This window comes from Lethenteron reissneri, chromosome 24 (genome assembly GCF_015708825.2).
Source record: "Lethenteron reissneri isolate LAM-NWPU_2019-01 chromosome 24, ASM1570882v1, whole genome shotgun sequence".
Taxonomy (NCBI): Eukaryota; Metazoa; Chordata; class Hyperoartia; order Petromyzontiformes; family Petromyzontidae; genus Lethenteron; species Lethenteron reissneri.
In genome coordinates, this window is record NC_083802.1 from 18,750,081 (window position 1) to 18,768,741 (window position 18,661).

The window sequence follows — 18,661 nt, forward strand, 5'->3', positions numbered from 1 at the left end:
TTTCGACACCCTTTCCAAACAATAATTACGTTGACTCGAGGAGGAATTCACCCACTCCCCCGCTGCGTAATAATTATACGCGTGGAGGAGCGGTGGCACGGCGGTCAGCACACCCCACGAGGTATCCGGCGACCCGAATTCGATTCCCGCTCACGGCTAACGTCGGTGACGGGAGTTATGCCAGAAACGGTCCAAGGACTCCCCTCGCCTTCATTAAAAACGAACGGCACGGACCAGCATGGTGAAGTATGGTCGCACAAACCCCACGGCCGACAAGGACAGGGGAGGCCTTCGTCCGGGGTAGGATTGCCTCAAGGGCCGTACGACGATTGCGCACGGCCTTCCCGTAATATCGGCAGTGCGGGCGCCCTGAATATGTCAGAAGGGGTAGAGACTGCGTGAGTGGTGGTGGTCCCAATTTGATAAATGATCACAAGGGACAGTAAGTGGGGAGCCCCCTTCTGGCCGACTAATGCCCGCTCATCGCAGGACACCGCGTTCACAACGTGCCACACGAGGACGGCTGCCGCTGGGCGCCTCCGGGTATCCCACGTGCGGGAGGCGCGGTGCGGACATTAAACGGCGGCGATCGCGAGGCGTGGCGGGTTGACCGAGGGCATCGCCACTCGACCGGTTTCATGCCCAACTGTTGCCACCAACAAAATCCTCAGCAGCTGCCTCCGAGCGGCTGGGGGTTGGAAGGTCGGGTCCCCTGGGTGGGCCGGGAACCCGCGGTGGAGAAGGGGAGGAGGAGATGTGAGGAAGAGGTGGGAAGCAGGAGGAGATGCCTGGTGGAGGAAGAGCGGCATTGAGCGTTGGGGCGTGGGGCGTGTCCGCAGGCCCATGGCGCTCCCCATAACGAGGGCCCCGCCTCGTTACGGCGGCGACCGTGAGAGCGCCGGGATACGCCGCCCGTGCAAAATTGTTGGCAGGTTTGGGGCCTCCTGTGGTGCTCCTCGCCCTTGCCATGAGCGAGTGCCCGGCTGAGCGGCAGGGGGGGGGCCTTCCCACTCTCTCGTTGATTTTGTATATTGTCCCGCCTCTCCTCCAACTGCACGGAGGCAGTCGCCATGGTTTTTGTTTTGTAAACGACAAACTCGCTCAGCCGCTAAGTCACTGGCCACACGAGTCACTTTTTTTTGTTGCAAAAGGCTAAACAGAAGACTTCATCTGGGTCTGAGTCAGGGTCTCGTAGGCGTGGGGCCACAATGGAGCGACTGATTCCAAGCCGGAACCCCCTGGGGACACCGCTCCTGGCCCTAGCGAACACCAGCCAACCTCTACCCGCCCCACCCCCGTACCCCCACTACGAGCACGAGCGAGCGAGCGACAGTTTTAGGACATTGCGGCAAGGGGTTAAAAATACAAGGTGTGCAAACCGGGCCCTGACACCCCTCCCCCATCCCCTCCTAGCCCCCCTTATGCCCCCCACCCTCTCCCTCTCCAACCAGCCCCCACCCCACCACCCTCCAGCAGCCCACGCCTTGCTCGGTCAGCTGACCAGGCCAACCATTAACACAGCCTGTGTGGTCGCCCCCTGCATTCCAAGGCCATGATCGGGTCTCTCTTTATTTAACCAGGCGGCTGTGCGATTGGTTCACTCGCAAGGTTAAATAAAGGATGCCGAGATGGGCTTGGGTTGTCTGTGTCCGAGAGTCAGCACGGTGCGACGCCTGGCAAATCGCCACGAATGAGATTCCCCCCACCAAGAAGGAACGATTGCAACTAAACTTCACTATTTTCATTTTATCTTTTCAGAAGCGACCTGGCTATCACAAACGATAAGTGGCTTATCAAGTAGAAATGTATAGCAGCCAAATGCTCTAAAACGCAAGATGTTTCTAAATATGGGGGGAAAAACCCAGAGGGTACGGAGAAGAATTCACGCGACCACTGGGAGAGAGACACATGCAAACTCTAAATATACAGCAGCAGCAGGCGTCAGAGTTGGGATGGAGCCCACGACCTCCTGCGTACCAGGCGAGGGAGTTAATATCTACCTATTTAAACCACCCTCGTCTCTCCGAGCAGTCGGCTATCATCAAATCAAACTCCACCAAACGAAGCGGGATGGCGGCCGAGGCGGCCGAGACGCCTGACTGGGAGGCGGCCAACGGAGGGGACTCGCCCGAGATGTCGCGATGAGGCCGGCTCGTGTGCAAGAGCCGCACTAAACGGTGCCCCGCAAGACTATGAGATATGGCGATGGCTTGGGGCGGTCTTCATCTAGCGGCGGATAGATCATGTCTGCTGCTGATGATGATGAATGGGGCCGGTGATCCGCGTCTCGGTGTGCACGCAGCGACGCGTAACGATGAGGCGTCGCGTCCTCCCCCCCGCTGGTTTAACGCTGCCTTTGGCCCAGGGCCTCCCTCGAGAGGGGATGGGGCGGTGAGGAGGAGGGGGAAGCCGCGAGGGCAACGTGGCACCGCACGCTGCCACGCCGCAGAGGAGCGTCTCAATGACTGACGGGCGGGGGTCGGGAGGTTGGGGTTCGATGGGCCGGGGTGGTGGGGAGGGACACACGAAACGTGGGTCTGACCTCGTCTCACACACCCCCCCCACCACCCCACAGCAAATCGTCACTGTACAGTGGATAGCCGGGGTGGATTTGTACAGACGTTTGTTGAACTTCTTTCGCACCGTACGTAGCCAACCGTGCTAAATCGGAGGTGCGTGGTGGGTGGCCACGCATCGCCAAGGAGTAAGACAGCACCCGGCGCGGGGCGTGCCGGGCGTCGATCGCTCGCACAGCGACGCCTTCCCCCCACCGCCCAGCCCGTCGTTGGGTTTTTGCAGGAATTGATCGTTAAACGCCGCTCGGTAATGAAAATGACGATGGTTAAAGTGGGCGAGCTCAGCTTGAACGCGATTATTAACAGTGAAAATGTGTAAATGATGATGGAGGAGGGATGATGACGGAGGAGGAGGAGGAGGAGAAGGCGGCAGCTTCATCTCGAAAACCAAAAAAATAAACTTTGAACAAAATAAACAGCTGTTACAAAAGCTGGGGGGGGGGGGTGGGCGATGAGGGGGGGGGGAATATAAAAGCGCGATTGTAACGGGAGCGTGCGCCACGTCTCCTGTCAATCCGGCGTGCGGGACAGCTGCGACTCTGATCCGACGACCGTACACACGGCTCGCGGCAAGGCGCGGCTGTCAAGAGCGCAGGCGGTGCAGCTGCACCGGGGGGCCCACGGGCCGGGCCGCCGAGAAGGGCCCCCCCCCCCACCAGACCACCCCCCGGATCCCCGCCCCCCCCCCCCCCCGCCCCACCATTGCATTCCTTGCACCGAGGCCCCATGCCAACCACGCTGCGCCACTGTACACTGCAGAGCCGACCGTGCCATTGGTACAGTCGGCTCGCGTGTTTCTGTGTGGACTCGTAATTAACAGCCACGCGGCACGCTGGCGTGAATAATTAATATTACTGGGTGACGATTCCATTCGGGAATTTCTGTTGTTTTTGCTGTTGTAAGTAGCGTGGTGCGTAACTCTACAGAGTCTGTGGACCTGTCTGGGTGTGTAGCAATCGAGCGATAGAGTGGCAGGGAGAAATATAATCTACAGTGGGGTAAATAAATATCTGCAGAATCTAAAGTTGGTATTCAATCTAAAGACTCTAATTCTTGACACTCACAGAATCGTATCACGAGCATCCAGATCGATTTTAATTGGATCATTATATCCATAACCATCCATGATCACCATTGTTAGTATTCGTATTACTAGGAAATGCAGTCCTTGAATAACTTTGCTGCCACTCTTTCCGCTGATCCTTTAAAAGCCATGCCCTGCCCGGAACTCGACACGTGCTTGTCTCAACACGATGCGCGCGCCACGACGCGACACAACACGTGTGCTCTCTGGGAGGTGCGGCTACGTGGTGGCCAGTACTCGGAGAAGGGGGAGACGGCCTAACAACTGAGAAACAGGCGGACAAAAACTGGGCCGTCGTGACAACGAGCCAAAAGTCGCTCCGTCGCACAGCGCCTCCGGTCGGGGAAGGGAGAACCGACGGTGTAATTAGAGCGGAAAAAGTGCAAAACAAACCTGGACGTCCCTAGAGTAAAAAAGATAATATGCCTAAATCACAAGAGAGTTCCACCGGGATTTAATTATACGCAGCAGACTGCTACACAATCCTCACCACGCGTGGTAGCTGGAATCACACCCTAAAATCACCGCAATGCCCTCGGGCCACCAAGTCGCTACGTTCTGTCGCTCCGACAAAATTCCGGCGCGCCGGAGAAACCCAAAAATGCACTCAAATCGATCGACAATAATCGTTAGATTGGCAACACCGTGAAAGGGCTCTCGACGTAGGCAGAAGTAGAGGGGGGGGCCAGGTGAATGGCGGGGAGGGGGTGCCAGGGGACGGGGGGGGGGGGGGCGCGGGACGCCCACCGGCTGTAGAGCTCGTTGAAGTCTGCACGGAGCTTCCCGCTCTCGATCTCGATGCGCGCCTTCTCGTGCGCCACATTGTCGAGGCAGCGGCGCGCGTCTGCGAGCTCCCGCTCGAACGACGCCTTGATGCCGGTCACCTCGCTCGTCACCACCTCCTCGCTCTCGGACACGCGCATCCGCAGCATCGAGTTCTCCGCCTCCAGCGAGCGCATCTGTGGGGGGCGAGCGCACGGACACGCACGCACGGTTATGCACAAGCCGGGTAGAAACGCACGGCGACGGCCGCTGTTCGCCACCGTGTGGCGGTGACTTTGCCACAGCGCTCGTGCCAGGCTAGGTGCAATCTGAGGCCGTCATGTGACGTGTGTAAGGCTCGATGGCAGACCCAGGTGGCTGTGGGCTACATGAGCGAGATGACTGGTAGAAGGCGCGCACACACACACGTGTGCACAGGTGGACAGAGTCACGTAAACACACGATGTCATCTTTGGACAAACTGTGAACCCAGGTGTGCCTCGACATCTTCCAGCAGTGGGACATCTTGCAACGACCTCGGTCCAGCCCGCGTCCTGTGCCGTATTACGATTCCTTTGGGATACTTGGCCAGTTTGAATCTGTCCAATCTGGCTGTCGCCATGGGATAGAGGATTGGCTGGCGAGGCAGGGAAGGAGGGGCGCAGGTGGGGGGGGGGGGGGGGACTGTGTGAATGATGTTGGACCGACGTTCCATGCCACAGATCCATCATTAGTCTCAACAACATTGTCGCAACTTTACTCTTCATCCAGCGCTGGATTCATCACGGCTGATGACGGTGATGACGACGGTGAGGATGAGGATGATGATGGTGACGACACAGGATAACGAGCAGCTGTAGCCAACGCGAGCTCGCACAACAGAGGCGACACCTGCTCAACGTGTGCGTCGCCATCTTTGTGTCAACCGACGGGCGAGACGTGCGTGTTTGTATTTCAATGCGCTGGGTAATCGCCCCCAGGCTGAGAGTCCCTCCCCGCTCCCCCGTCCAGAGATCTCCTGTAGAAGGGACTCGCGGAGAGAGACTCGCGAAGGTGCGGCGGCCAAAGGTGAGAGAAATCTTGCCCGATGCGGAGATGGAGCGATGAAATTGGCTCGCGTGATGACGATGGATTGTTAAAGTCGTGAGACCCTGGAAGGAGGAAGCGGCAGCTTGGGGAGGCATTCAGCCAGCAGTGGATAGATCATGGATGATGATGTATTTTACTGAAGGTTTAAATTTAGCATGGGTCGCGATATCATCTGACAGGATCACATATCCGAGTGTTTTTCACAACAAAACCGGCGGTCTCACTTTAAACACGGGCTTGTAGAGACCGCTGGGAGCCAACTTTGACTTCCTATCCACCCGTCGAAATCCTCGTCCTCCTTTTCCCACGACAAACTTCTCTCTCTCAGCCGCATCTCTACCGAGAGAGAGAGAAGTTTGGTTTCCTCCACAGGGAGGAGGTTGCGGATGCTGCCAGGTGGTGGGGTGTTGAGTGAGGGGGGAGGGGGGGGGCGTTTGGGTGGCTGTCAATCACCAAGCACCAACAGAAGCAACACCTTCAGCTTCCCACAGCCCTGATAACGTCCGAACCCTCCCACGCGTTCCCCCGATCCAGACCCGCGATCCTATCGACTGCATTTCATTCATTCTGTACCATGCCGTAATCCCCCCTCGCTCCCACCTTGTCTGGAGGCTCTGCCGGCCGCTTGAACCCCACCCAAGATGGCGTAGGAGGGAGGCTATGCGCACAGCTGGTGAATCACGACTAACAACCTCTAGACGAGCCCTCTTAGAGACGACCCCTCTATAGATGACCCCTCTAGAGATGACCCCTCCAGACTCATGCTGCAAACGTCACAAAAAGCACCGACCCCTCGGCCCCTCCGTCATCCGCCGGTGGTCGCAGATTTAAAGTTCATCTCTCGCGTCCCAGCTGTGAAATATCACGGCCGTGCGATGGCAGAGCGAGCAGCAAAGAGGGAAACATCACACACACACAGAGAATTAAGGGAAGGAGAGGAAGACTGAAGATGAAACGGCCTGGCCACAAATGCTAGCTCGCCAAAGTGGCTTATTGTGTGGACATGTATAGCCGCCAAATAATCTAAATGCGCGTTTCTAAAAGTGGAGGGGAAAAAATGGAGGATCCGGAAAAAAAATCCATGCGACCACGGGGAGAGACATGGAGACTCAAAATAAACAGGCGTCAGGGTCGGGACCAAACCCACGACCTGTACATCAGGCGAGGGAGTTAACATCTCCTAGCCACCGCGGCGCCGTTGACAGAGAAAGGTAACATCGCACGATGTTATCCTTCTCAAGATGTGCGCGTGTTTGTTGAACTGCTTTCGCACCGCATGTAGCGAACCGTGATAATCGGAGATGAGAGGGAAGGACAAAACAGGCGGTGACTGTGCCTGGCGAGGGAGGGAGGGTGGAGGGAGGGAGGGGGCCTTCCACAGACGGTTGTTGAGGACTCCGGCCGACCAGACGGCACTCTCACCCACACCGCGTCCAACCGATCAGCGCGGTTGGCCACGTACGGTGCGAAAGAAGTTCAACCACTCAACCTGCAGGTAACCGCAGACCTCACACTTCTCTCTACGATCCATCCCTCCCACAGCTGCACTCTGCAATCCCCTCTCCAATCGTCGTCGTCTCTTTCCCACCCTCCCCACCCCAAGCTTTGCTCAACTCAAGAAACGCGTTGATCTATTGCAACTGTGACGGTGCCAATTGTTGCTGGCTGCTTGACGTTCAAAAAACGTCGCCACGGCAGCCAGGAGGAGGAGGAAGAGACAGCGGCGGTGAGGAAATTAATGCCACGGTGTAAACCGAGTCCCCATATAGAGCTGCCCCTACAGCTACCATCACAGTCACCACCACCGTCACCACCGTGCTACAGATTACTGAGATGTGCTGCCACGGTCACTCGCTCCTCCGAAAGCAGAGTCGCTCACTCCCGTCCAATCGCAATGGGGCAGCCGGCAATTAAAAATAGCCCAGAGCGCGATTACAGCCACCAATCTCAAAACCGTTGACCGCGCACAGTAACGCCACCGCCCGCTTGGATTGTTTGAGTCTATGAGTGTCTACATGGACGTCTCAGGGTCTCCATGCACGTCTTTGAGCGAGTTCACATCTCAAACTGTGGACCAAACAGTACTGCCACTTCCCACTTGGATTGTTTGAGTCGTGGTGGATCTCTATGCACGTCTAAGGGTCTCTATGCATGTCTACGAGGAGTTGACGTCTCAAACCGTACACCACAAAGTCAACGCCACCGCCTGCTCCCATCACGTCGCTGGCACCATTTCAGACGCCCACCACAAGGTTACTCCTGAAACCGGTCCACTGTCTCCCCTCGCCAACTTTGGTACGAACACAGAAACCGACTCCCCGCCGTACATAGATTACACAAAGTGTCAGGAAACATTATTGAGAGAGAAGGAAGGAAGGAGAGATTAATAATTATTCAACTTAATAGCTTGTTTAAATTAGGACCACGCCTCGTTGACGCATCGCCCGAGGAACGTGGGAGAACTCGAGATCGCTTCTCAAGGCGGGCGCGAGGAAGCAGCAATGCACAAAGGCCCCAAAAGCTGCCGTCGGGAAAACGTTCACGGAGAAGAAACTGCGGGGCTGGTGCCAGGGGCGCGGTCACGGGGAGATCCAGAGGCTGACTCACTCGGGGGCCCTGCGAGACCCAGAAGGGAGTGGACACACCCTGCCCTACCTCTCCCCTCTCCGCTCACTCTACTCCCCTCCACACACCCTCCTGTCACCTCAATCCACTCCACTAAATGCGCACCCTTCTCAACTTAAAAATAAACGAGCATGTGATGAGCAACTTGGCAGAAAGCACAGTTTTGTATCAAGTAAGCACATGCTTGCCATTCGAAAGAATTATCCTCGCCACAGGAATGTGGAATTTCCACCGGTGGCTCAGGGCAGGCCGATGGAGAGGACCCCCCCATACCCCCTCCACCCCACCGCCGTTGTCCTAAGAGCCACGCTCTGGGTCCGATCCGCGTGCTGATATTGGCGAACGCCTCTATTTTTCGTCCAATATCTGGCACAACCGTGCCCCTGTCTCCGCCATCGCGAGGAGCTCGGCCAATCGGCAGGGGGGCGAATCCCAGCTGCCCCAGCCGGCCCACCAGCACGTGTTGGCCCTGTGACTCCAGAAACTACACGCGCAAGCCCGCTGACCCGTATGAAAGTTATAAGAGCAACCCTGACATTTGTATTCTTATATTGTTATCACGGTTGCTGAGCACAGGCCTCAAAGGTCAGCAACAAACAGCACTAATTAACGGTGTAGTCGATCAGAGTGTGTGCCTGTGGGTTTGTGCATCTGCGAGTGTGCGTACATGGCTATGTACGTTTCTGGCGACAGCACCGGCTCTCGTGCGCCATCGACCTTAATAGGTGCTCGCTGACAGCAGCTCGTCCCCTACTGCGGTCACGACGGCCGAACAAGGGATCTTTGTCTCAGTGCATGTGTGTGTGTCGTGGGCAGGCGGTGTGCCTGTGGGTAGTGCTCGGGAGGGGTGGAATGTCAACCCCCACACCTCCCCCACACCCCCCATGTGTGACACCTCAAATGCACCCCCACCCTACACCCCCCCCGCCCTACACCACCCCGCCCCCCCGCCCCACACCCCCGCCCCCTACCCAAATGGACGAATTGGTGCGAGTCTGGAAGATGTCGTTCTCGTTTTTTTGACTTGGCGCTCTCAAACCTCTGCATGGAAAAAGGGGAAATCAATTGTTTTTCAAACGTTAGAAAAACAATATTCCAAGCCTTCCTTTGCTGCATACCTACCCACCCACTCACCAATCCACCCACCTACCCACTTTTCTAGCCACCCCTCCGCCTACCCCATTAACTTTCCTACCCACATATCAACTAACCTGCCCGTCCACGTCCCTGCCTACCTACCCAGCTACGCTCACACACTCGGCGTAATCGCTCCCCGTCTCTGTTGCCACATGAACCCGGGCCACGGAGTCCCGTTTGGCTCTTTCATTCATTTGGCTCATTTCAACATTTTTACTTTAACTTTCTTCTTCTTTAAATCAAAATCCTCGGCACGTTGAAGCTGTGGTTGAGGCACAGCCACACCCGAACATTCCTTCCTCCTGCACTCCCGCGCACCCATAGCCCCCCGATCGCCCCCCCACCTCCCACTCCTCTCTCCGGCCCTCAGCTCCCCTCCCGGCCGCCCCTGGGTGTGGTCCCAGATGAGAGCCATCTGGGCGTGGAAGTCATTTCTCCATCGCCATGATAATGATGATGATCGGGGTGATGATGATCGTGTGATGATCGTGGTGATGATCATGATGGTGACCGTGGTGATGATGATCATAATGATGATCACGATGATATGGGAGGTTATGAGCGTAAAGATGATCTTTAGCTATCCAGAACAGCCGTACCGCGTGTAAGATGCACGCGTTATTTTCAGGAGGGCCCTGCCATATTGAGATGTTTGACCAATGTGTGTGTGTGTTTTTTTTTGGGGAGTGTTTTGTAAAGGAGGAAAGTGGAGAACACGGGCGTCATCTGACGATGATGATGACGATGCAAGTCAGACTTTTGGTTGTAATGAAGATTGAGTTATCACAGCGAATAACTTGCACAATCCAACAAACCAATAAACCATCAACGACTTCTGGTGTTTACAAACAATCATCTTCAAAAATATTTTTACTATAATAGTACTTCTACGATTCTCATGTAAATGTATGGTCTGTGTAAGTCTATGGTCTATATGTAGCCTCTATGGGTCTCTATGTAAGTTTATGAGTCTCTATGTACGTCTATGGGTCTCTATGTAAGTGTATAGGTCTCTGTTCGTCTATGGGTCTCTATGTAAGTGTATGGGTCTCTATGTAAGTGTATGGGTCTCTATGTAAGTGTATGGGTCTCTATGTAAGTGTATGGGTCTCTATGTAAGTGTATGGGTCTCTATGTAAGTGTATGGGTCTCTATGTAAGTGTATGGGTCTCTATGTAAGTGTATGGGTCTCTATGTAAGTGTATGGGTCTCTATGTACGTCTATGGGTCTCTATGTAAGTTTATGGGTCTCTGTTCGTCTATGGGTCTCTATGTAAGTGTATGGGTCTCTATGTAAGTGTATGGGTCTCTATGTAAGTTTATGGGTCTCTATGTAAGTTTATGGGTCTCTATGTAAGTCTATGGGTCTCTATGCAAGTCTATGGGTCTCTATGTAAGTTTATGGGTCTCTATGTAAGTTTATGGGTCTCTATGTAAGTTTATGGGTCTCTATGTAAGTCTATGGGTCTCTATGCAAGTCTATGGGTCTCTATGTATTTCTACATAAGAATATAGTCGCGATGTCAGTCTATGGGTCCCTTTGTAGGTATACAAGACTATGGGTCACCAGGCTTTTTAAGTACTATGAAGGTCACTGCGTCGTACCTCATTCAATTTTGGCCTCCCTTGCAAGAAGGGGGGGGGTCTCGCGGTTTCAATGGACATAAATAAAGGCCCCCTCTATGCCACTAATCACACATCCCCACTCACACAGCCTTCCCCTGCAGCGAGGTTATCCATGCTTCAATGGCATCTCACGCCCCTGACCAACGTGCCGATTGCCTCAAACGATGAATGGGACTCTACGTGCGCATGTATCAAGATGGAATTCTAACCGCGGCAGCAGTATTCTGCAAATTAAATAGATATCGGCAATTAAAACCAACGAGCGTAGTTACCGGGTGGTGGGGAGGGGGGGAAAGAGGGTTCTTGTAAATTGATCATAAACATATACAGATGCCCCGTATAGCCTGCACAGATTGTTGAGGCAAGTGCTGTGGGCGAGCATGTATTATTGATACCGACAGGGCACCACGCCCGACCACATTTGTCTCTCCACTGTCGGGTGGTGATTACACGTCACACCGGGTACAGCACTCATTTAAGGCTAAGTCGATCTAGGGGAGGCCCAAGACTGGCTCTGTTATCACTCACCACTCGTGGTATATAGATGATGCACACGATTAAGCCATCACATTCGATACGTATTTTTTGCATTCACCGAAACCCGTAAAATACAAAACAACTCCAAGCAAATCGACTCAACGTTGGCGGGCACGGCTCGCAATCATAAGGTTCGGAGTTAAAATCCTGGTTGGGGGTTGACACTCAACGCCATCAGAGGTCAACAGTGGCTGACCTATGGAGAGAAATGTTGGGGATTCAAATGTGGAATGTTCCACCACTGGCTTCTGTGGGCTGTCAACAGAAGGTTGAGCGCCAATATAAAACTATATTTTACTTTACCAGGTAAGGGCCACGGAGCTATATACAGCTCTTTTTCACACGTGACCTGGCCACAAACGATAGATCGCCGAAATGGCTTATCGTGTGCAGGGAAAATCCGGAGGACCCGGAATAAAATCCACGCGACCACGGGGAGAGAGAGAGACACGCCAACTCAAAATATACAGCAGCAGGCGTCAGAGTCGGGATAGACCCCCACGACCTCCTGCATAAGAGGCGAGGTAGTTAACATCTCGCCACTGTGACGCCCCGATGTGGCGGCTCTTGTGAGCAGAAAATCACTTTCACGATTCAAGTTTATTTGTTTAACCAGGCGAGAGAAGGGAAGAGATCAGGAATACAAAAGTCTCATCTGCAAGTTACCTAACTCACCAAGAAAACGAAAGGAATCAAATAATCATCGCAACATCTTAAAACAACCACGGTCCGTATCACATGAAAATATTGGCAACAGAATTCGCTGCTGTGCAGATCGGTTGGAGGCAAATCACCTCCGGATTAAACGAGACACAAATTTAAAAATGCTAAACTCCACAAACATTACACAGTAAAGGGATATATGGTGACAGTAGCAGTCCAGCACTATGTTACTGAATGCTGAACTTCTTTCGCACCGTACGCAGTCAACCGCGCTAATCGTATATGTTGGGGAGGGGGTGGGGGGGAGAACGCACACGTACACCCGGGTGTACAAGATCGGTGACGATCTCGCAGCGGAACAGGGCCATTACCAACGGTTGAAAATCTTTAAATGCGAGGGAGAATTCAAATCGATCGTAAACAGTGGGGGCAATAAATGGTTGAAACGGATGCCCGGGGGGAACCTGGGCGCAGCGCAGCGAGTGGGGGGGGCACACGAACCGCCCCATCTTTATCCCAAGTGGAAAGTCCAGTTCACTGTATGGATGGCACTTGTTTGTGGACACCGCACATGTTGTGCGGAGTGTAGCTGTTAGCGCTACGCCGCGCTACGAACCCGGCCACCCGAGTTCGATTCACGATCACACGGGCCAACACCAGTAGCGATTATCTGAACCGGTCCTGGGGCCTCCCCCTAGGTCGACTCAGCCTCAAATGAGTACCTGGCGCGGTGTGTAAATGTCACCCGTGGAGAGACAAAGGCGGTCGGGCGTAGTGCTGGCCCTAACTAGGGCTGAACGATTTGGGGAAAATATCTAATTGCGATTTTTTTTGGACAGATATTGCAATTTGATTTGGGATAAAAAAAAATGAAGGTCAAGCTTCAGTGCAATATTCACTGTGTAATAGATTTAAAACATGTGATGGAGCATTACCACATGATACCATCGAAATATGAACTGCTCTATATATTCTAGTGCAAGATTGAAAACTTAAAATATATGAATTGCTTCCAATTATGTATTTATGAAAATGCTTTAATTGAAAAAGAACAATCAAACATAGTACAATTGTTAAGTTAAATAAAGTTATTAAAAAAAATTCCTATAAGAAAGTAATAGGACTGTTCAAATCGAAAAATAATCGCAGCCTTTACGATTTGCTAATCGCATTGTTTCAAATTGCGATGTCGATTTCAAATCTATTAATCGTTCAGCCCGAGCCCCAACACCACCCCTTTGCGTCAAATAAATGTTCGGGAATAGCACCGGCCCCAACAGTCTCCACGGGTATGACTTTGTGCATCTCTCAGCTAATAATGACGCGGGTTCTCGCGTGGGGGGGGGGGGTGACCGTATGCACACGCACCGACACGTGCGCATTTGTGCGTTAGTCTCTCCGTGTGCATCCGCGTACGACGACTGAATGATGCTCGCACGCGCACACACGCGCGCGCGCATCCGTGTCTCGCCGTGTGTGTGCGTACAGGCGCGTGCATCCGCGCGTGCGCATGAGTGTTCGCGTGTACACGTGCGCACGAGTGCAAGGGTCCATCGGTATCTGTGCCCCGTGTGTATACGTACACACGCACGACTGTGTGTGTCCGTGTACACGCGTGTGTGTGTATATGTGTGTATATGTGTGTACGTGTGTGTGTGTGTACGCGTCCTCCGCCTCGCACCTTGTCGATGTAGATCGCCAGGCGGTCGTTCAGGTTGCTGAGTTCCTCCTTCTCCTGGGCCCTGGTGATGCGCGCGGGGCTGAGCGGAGACGAAGATCTCACCTCTGTCCTCACCTGCCTCACCTCCCTCACCTCGCGGCCTCGGCGTGGGCTCCCCATTGCTCTGTCTCACTGCGTCTCTGCGTCGCCCTGTCTCGACGTCTCTCTCGCCGTCTGTGTCGTATCACTGGCTCTGTGGACCAGAATGTATCTCTGCCTGTCCCGACGAGTCTGTAGCTCGCTCTCTCTCTCTCTGCGTCTCTCTCTCTCGCTCTCTCGCCAGTCTCCTCCTACCCCGCTCCGAACAGCTCACAACCACTGGGATGGGCTCTCGATTTCAGTCGAGGCTGGGTGGTGCCAAGATGGGTGGGGTTAAGAGAGAGCGCGTGGTGGTGATGATGCTGGTGTGGGGAGCAGTCGCGTAGCGCGCTGCGCTACAGAACCCGGCGACCCGAGTTCGATTCCCGCTCACGGCCAACGCCAGTGACGATGATCTGAAACGGTCCTGGTTCTCCCCTAGGTCGACTCAGCCAAGACATCGCCACTGCGGCGACAGAGGCGGCCGGGCGCGGTGCCGTTGCCGGTATGCATATGTGTTCGCTTTTAGCACTTGCCCCAATTATCTGTTAGTAAGGAGGCTATAGGGGGGATCTTTATCTTTGGTGCTGATGAGTGGGGCCCGGCCGGGGCAGCGGCGATTGCTGCGCGGCTGTCGGCGGCCTGGGGCAAGAGACGGAATTTGGTCCGGGAGTTGCCGTCCGGTGCGGTCCGGTTGGTGCTCGGCAATAATGACGCTCCCCCCCCCGTTCATTCTGGCAGCAGCCATTGACAACATCTGTATGCGATCTCTCCTTCTTTCGTATAATAATAATAATGTAAATGTATAAAGCAGCCCTTAAGCGATCGTTCACAGGGTGCTGTGCATGGAAAATACGGAAATAGTTAAACATCAACTAAGGACACGTAGAAGGGAAATAATAAAATCATAAAAATAAAACATAATAAAATAATAATTTTATTATGTTTTATTTAATATTATTTTATTATTTCCCTTCTACGTGACTTTACCGAAAGAACCAAGAAGATCAACTAAGGAGAGAAGAAGTGAGAAAGACGTTTGGGAATTAAGTTTCATTTTCAGTTTAATTTATTTGGTCTAGCCCTGTGAGCCATTCGGCTCTTGAATCTGGTGCAACCGCAACAAACAAAAAACAAAAACATGAAACAAAAACATGAACAAGAAAACATCTTAAAGTGACTATGTGACTGAGTGCAAACTGAAAATCCAAGAAAAGACAGCAAAATATTCCAGAAAAAGCACCGTACACCAACGCTGTGTGCAAAAATCCCAGTGGGATGCAAGTCAAACAACAACAACCACAAGACAACTTAGATGAAGGCCATCAGTCTAACTCTGTACTACAACAAACAAACATGGCCAAACCAAAAAACTTTTCGAAATCACCAAAATGAAGCCATAAAAGCAATGAAACAGTGATCATAGAAACTGACCGAATTTTCACAATAAACGACATAAACAACATGTACCACCAAACCCTGCAGCCATAGCTGGCTGCATGAGTCACTCCACTACAGCAGGGGCATCAGTCGGAGTATCAAAATGTTTCAATGCACCTTTAAGATCAGCACACTAAATCAAAACACATATCATACTTTGCAGCGGTCACCCGGATGAAAACATTTTATTTTATTTTAGGCCACTGAATAGCAGTGACAGCTAGGGGTGTACAACTCCTCGAGAGCAGTTTTGAGTGAAGATCTCATAAGTAGGCATAAGGAGAGAGAACGCCGTTTTAAACAGAGACGTTTCTCGTCGGGATTTGAAGAGTTGCAAGTGAATCGGAAGTCATCACCTCGAAGGGCAACGAGTGAGGCCGAGAGACCGTGGTGACAGCGAGCAACGTGCAATCTGGGACTCGTCATGATCGTGATGGAATATTCGTGGCTGAAGGAGGTCACGAACGTAGAGAGAGCAAGTCCACGCGGGGCCTCGAATACCAGCAAGAGAATCTTAAAATCAATGCGGGGCACGGACAGGGAGCCAGTGAAGGGACAGCACACAGACTTGTGATGTGATCCTTAAAGGGTGTTTCAGATAGCACCCTGGCCGCCGCATTTTGAACACTGTTACATTGCTTATGGCTTTATTTTGGTGATTTCGAAAAGATTTTGGTTTGGCCATGTTTGTTTGTTGTAGTACGGAGTTAGAATGATGGCTTTAATCTAAGTTGTATTGTGGTTGTTGTTGGGATTTTTGCACACAGCGTTGGTGTACGGTGCTTTTTTTCTGGAAGACTTTGCAGTTTTTTCCTGGATTTTTCTGTTTGCGCATAGTCACTTTAAGATGTTTTTTTGTTTATGTTTTTGTTTTTTGTTTGTTTTTTTGTTTGTTGCGGTTGCACCAGATTCAAGAGCCGAATGGCTCACAGGACTATATCAAATAAATGAAACTGATAAAAATAAAATAAAACATACTGCAGCCTGTTGAGGGCCTTGCTCGTGTGGTTCTATGGCTGCTGATGTCGATGTGACGTCTCCTTCGTGTTTGTGGATCGGTGCATTGCGGCGTCACACGCTGCACTGCGGTCTGTTCTGGATGGCCACAGTCGCACACTGCTACTGGAGGGCGTTTTTACTGGTTGGAACCTCCTGGTTACACCAGCCCACAGGGGATTATTGTGTCCGTCCGTCGTGCAGGTAGGGGCTGGGTGGGGAGGGGCTGGGTGGGGAGGGTGGGGAGGGGCTGGGTGGGGAGGGTGGGGAAGGGCTGGGTGGGGAGGGGCTGGGTGGGGAGGGTGGGGAGGGGCTGGTCACCCCGTGGTCCCCTTATAAAACTCAACGTTTAACCTACTCACGCCGGCTTGTGCCCGCCCTCACAGTCGGGCATATTTGCGGAATACACCACGCCGCCGTTGACCCTGGCCATTGACCGAGCAACCCAACGTTCCTACCAGCTCCCTCCGCAGGAATGTGTTTTATATTTTCCATCTGTGCAGCATCACAAGGTGGTGTCCGCATCTACTACTGCCATGTTTTGTGAAATGGATGCGGTTTAGGGTGGACCACGAGCTTCGTGGAAGATCCCATCTTCTGTGTTGGGTCATCCCTTTAGTCTGGCTCCGATGATGGAGACGACGAAGTCCGAACACGACTCCGAGCGCTGCCAATTCGTCACGGCCTCGTCCACGCGCACCGCGCGGTGTTCGTCGTGAACGCAGCAGCGAGTGCCACTGTTGACAATCCTGCGACGATGTGTTGACTTACGTCGACGCAACCTTTTTTCGAGAATCGTAACAACAACAACAAAACGGACGGACGAGGATTTTGTATTTTTTGCGTGCGTCATTGTATCGCCACGGAATCATCGTGATCTCGGTGTTCCACCAGGCGGAGTGTGTGCGTCTCATCCGCACGCCGTGCATTCAACAACCACACTGGCAGGTCACAACAACAACAACAACCACACTGGCAGGTCACAACAACAAACAACAACCACACTGGCAGGTCACAACAACAACGCTGCTACCGCTTTCCTTGGGCGGAGTTTACGGGGGGGGTGGAGGGCTCGCACGCGGACGCTGTCAGCTGTGACACTCAAGTGTCACGTGTCACTCAAGCCACGTGTCACTCAAGCCACGTGACACTCGAGTGTCACGTGCGTCTCGGAGGTGCCACTGCACCCTGGCGTGCAAGGAGAAGCCAGGAGCAGCGAGTGGACTAATCTCCGTCTGTTTCCGTCTGTACGGGGGATAGAGCGTTACCCCCTCGCGCGCGTGGGCTTTCTCCAGGTTGCTCCGGGTTTCCTCCCACGTGTGTGTGTATAATGATCATATTAAACACCACGCATCATGAATAATATTAAACAAAACTCATCTTGAATTGGCTGGAAACTTAAAAAATATATAAAAACGTAGCAGGGCCCCCTGAAAAGCAGTCCTATGACTCGGTCCCGCGAAGATAATTGTTTATTTACTTATTAGTCTTCGTCAATTCACAAAAAGAATCGTTAAACTAATCTGTAGCAACTAATCTGTAACAACTAATCTGTAGCAACTTCGTGTCTCGTGTTGTTTGTTGTTGCTCGACACTTGGCGATTTTGGGCCTTCTGGGCCCTGTACTCAGCAACTGTCTTCATACGAAGAAAAGCCTAATATATAACCAATATTTAACCAATATATCAACTAATACATAAATAAAACATATGATAAACAAAAAATATAATATAATTTCCAATATATTAATATAATATACAAAAAATAATATACAAAAATAAAACTAATATACAATATACCAAAAAACTAATATATAGGCAAAAGAATGTGCTATAGTCTATGGTGAAGTGTGGACTCAGTGATGATTGTGTGGATCATCGCGGCGATAATAATGATGATCACGATGATGATCACGATGATGATCACGATCATCTCGACGACGACGACGATGATGATGATCACGATGATTACGATGGGTCTCGTGAAGACCTGGTGATGATGATGATGTGTTACCAATGGCTTAACGTCTCACTGAATATTTTTGGCTCACTTGTAGATCACGTGCTGTGCCAGGCTAGGTGCACTTTGAGGCCACGAAAAGTGTCGATTGATTGCTGGCATCGTCAGCTCACGGGGGCCGACTCAGACGCTACGGATAATTATCTGAGACGACTGACAGATGCACCGCATTGTTGTCGCTGTGTTTTATCCGCCCGGCGCTCTGCTCGCTGTGATGTGCGTCACTCATCCGTCACCCCACGCACACTCATTCGCACGTAAAGCCAGAATCCTTTACGCACACACCCAGAAACATTGACAGCCAGAGGC

At 52.4% G+C, this 18,661-nt stretch overlaps 1 protein-coding gene across 1 annotated transcript in view; it reads right to left on the reverse strand.

Moving 5' to 3' along the window:
* The window catches only part of LOC133346729 (lamin-B2-like), a 32,978-nt gene extending 18,783 nt beyond the window's left edge, over positions 1–14,195 (reverse strand). The window contains 2 exon segments of the mRNA XM_061558551.1: positions 4,408–4,619; positions 13,781–14,195. Coding sequence (XP_061414535.1) covers positions 4,408–4,619; positions 13,781–13,939 — 371 coding nt within the window. The 5' untranslated portion in view covers positions 13,940–14,195.
* Between the last annotated feature and the right edge of the window lie 4,466 nt (positions 14,196–18,661).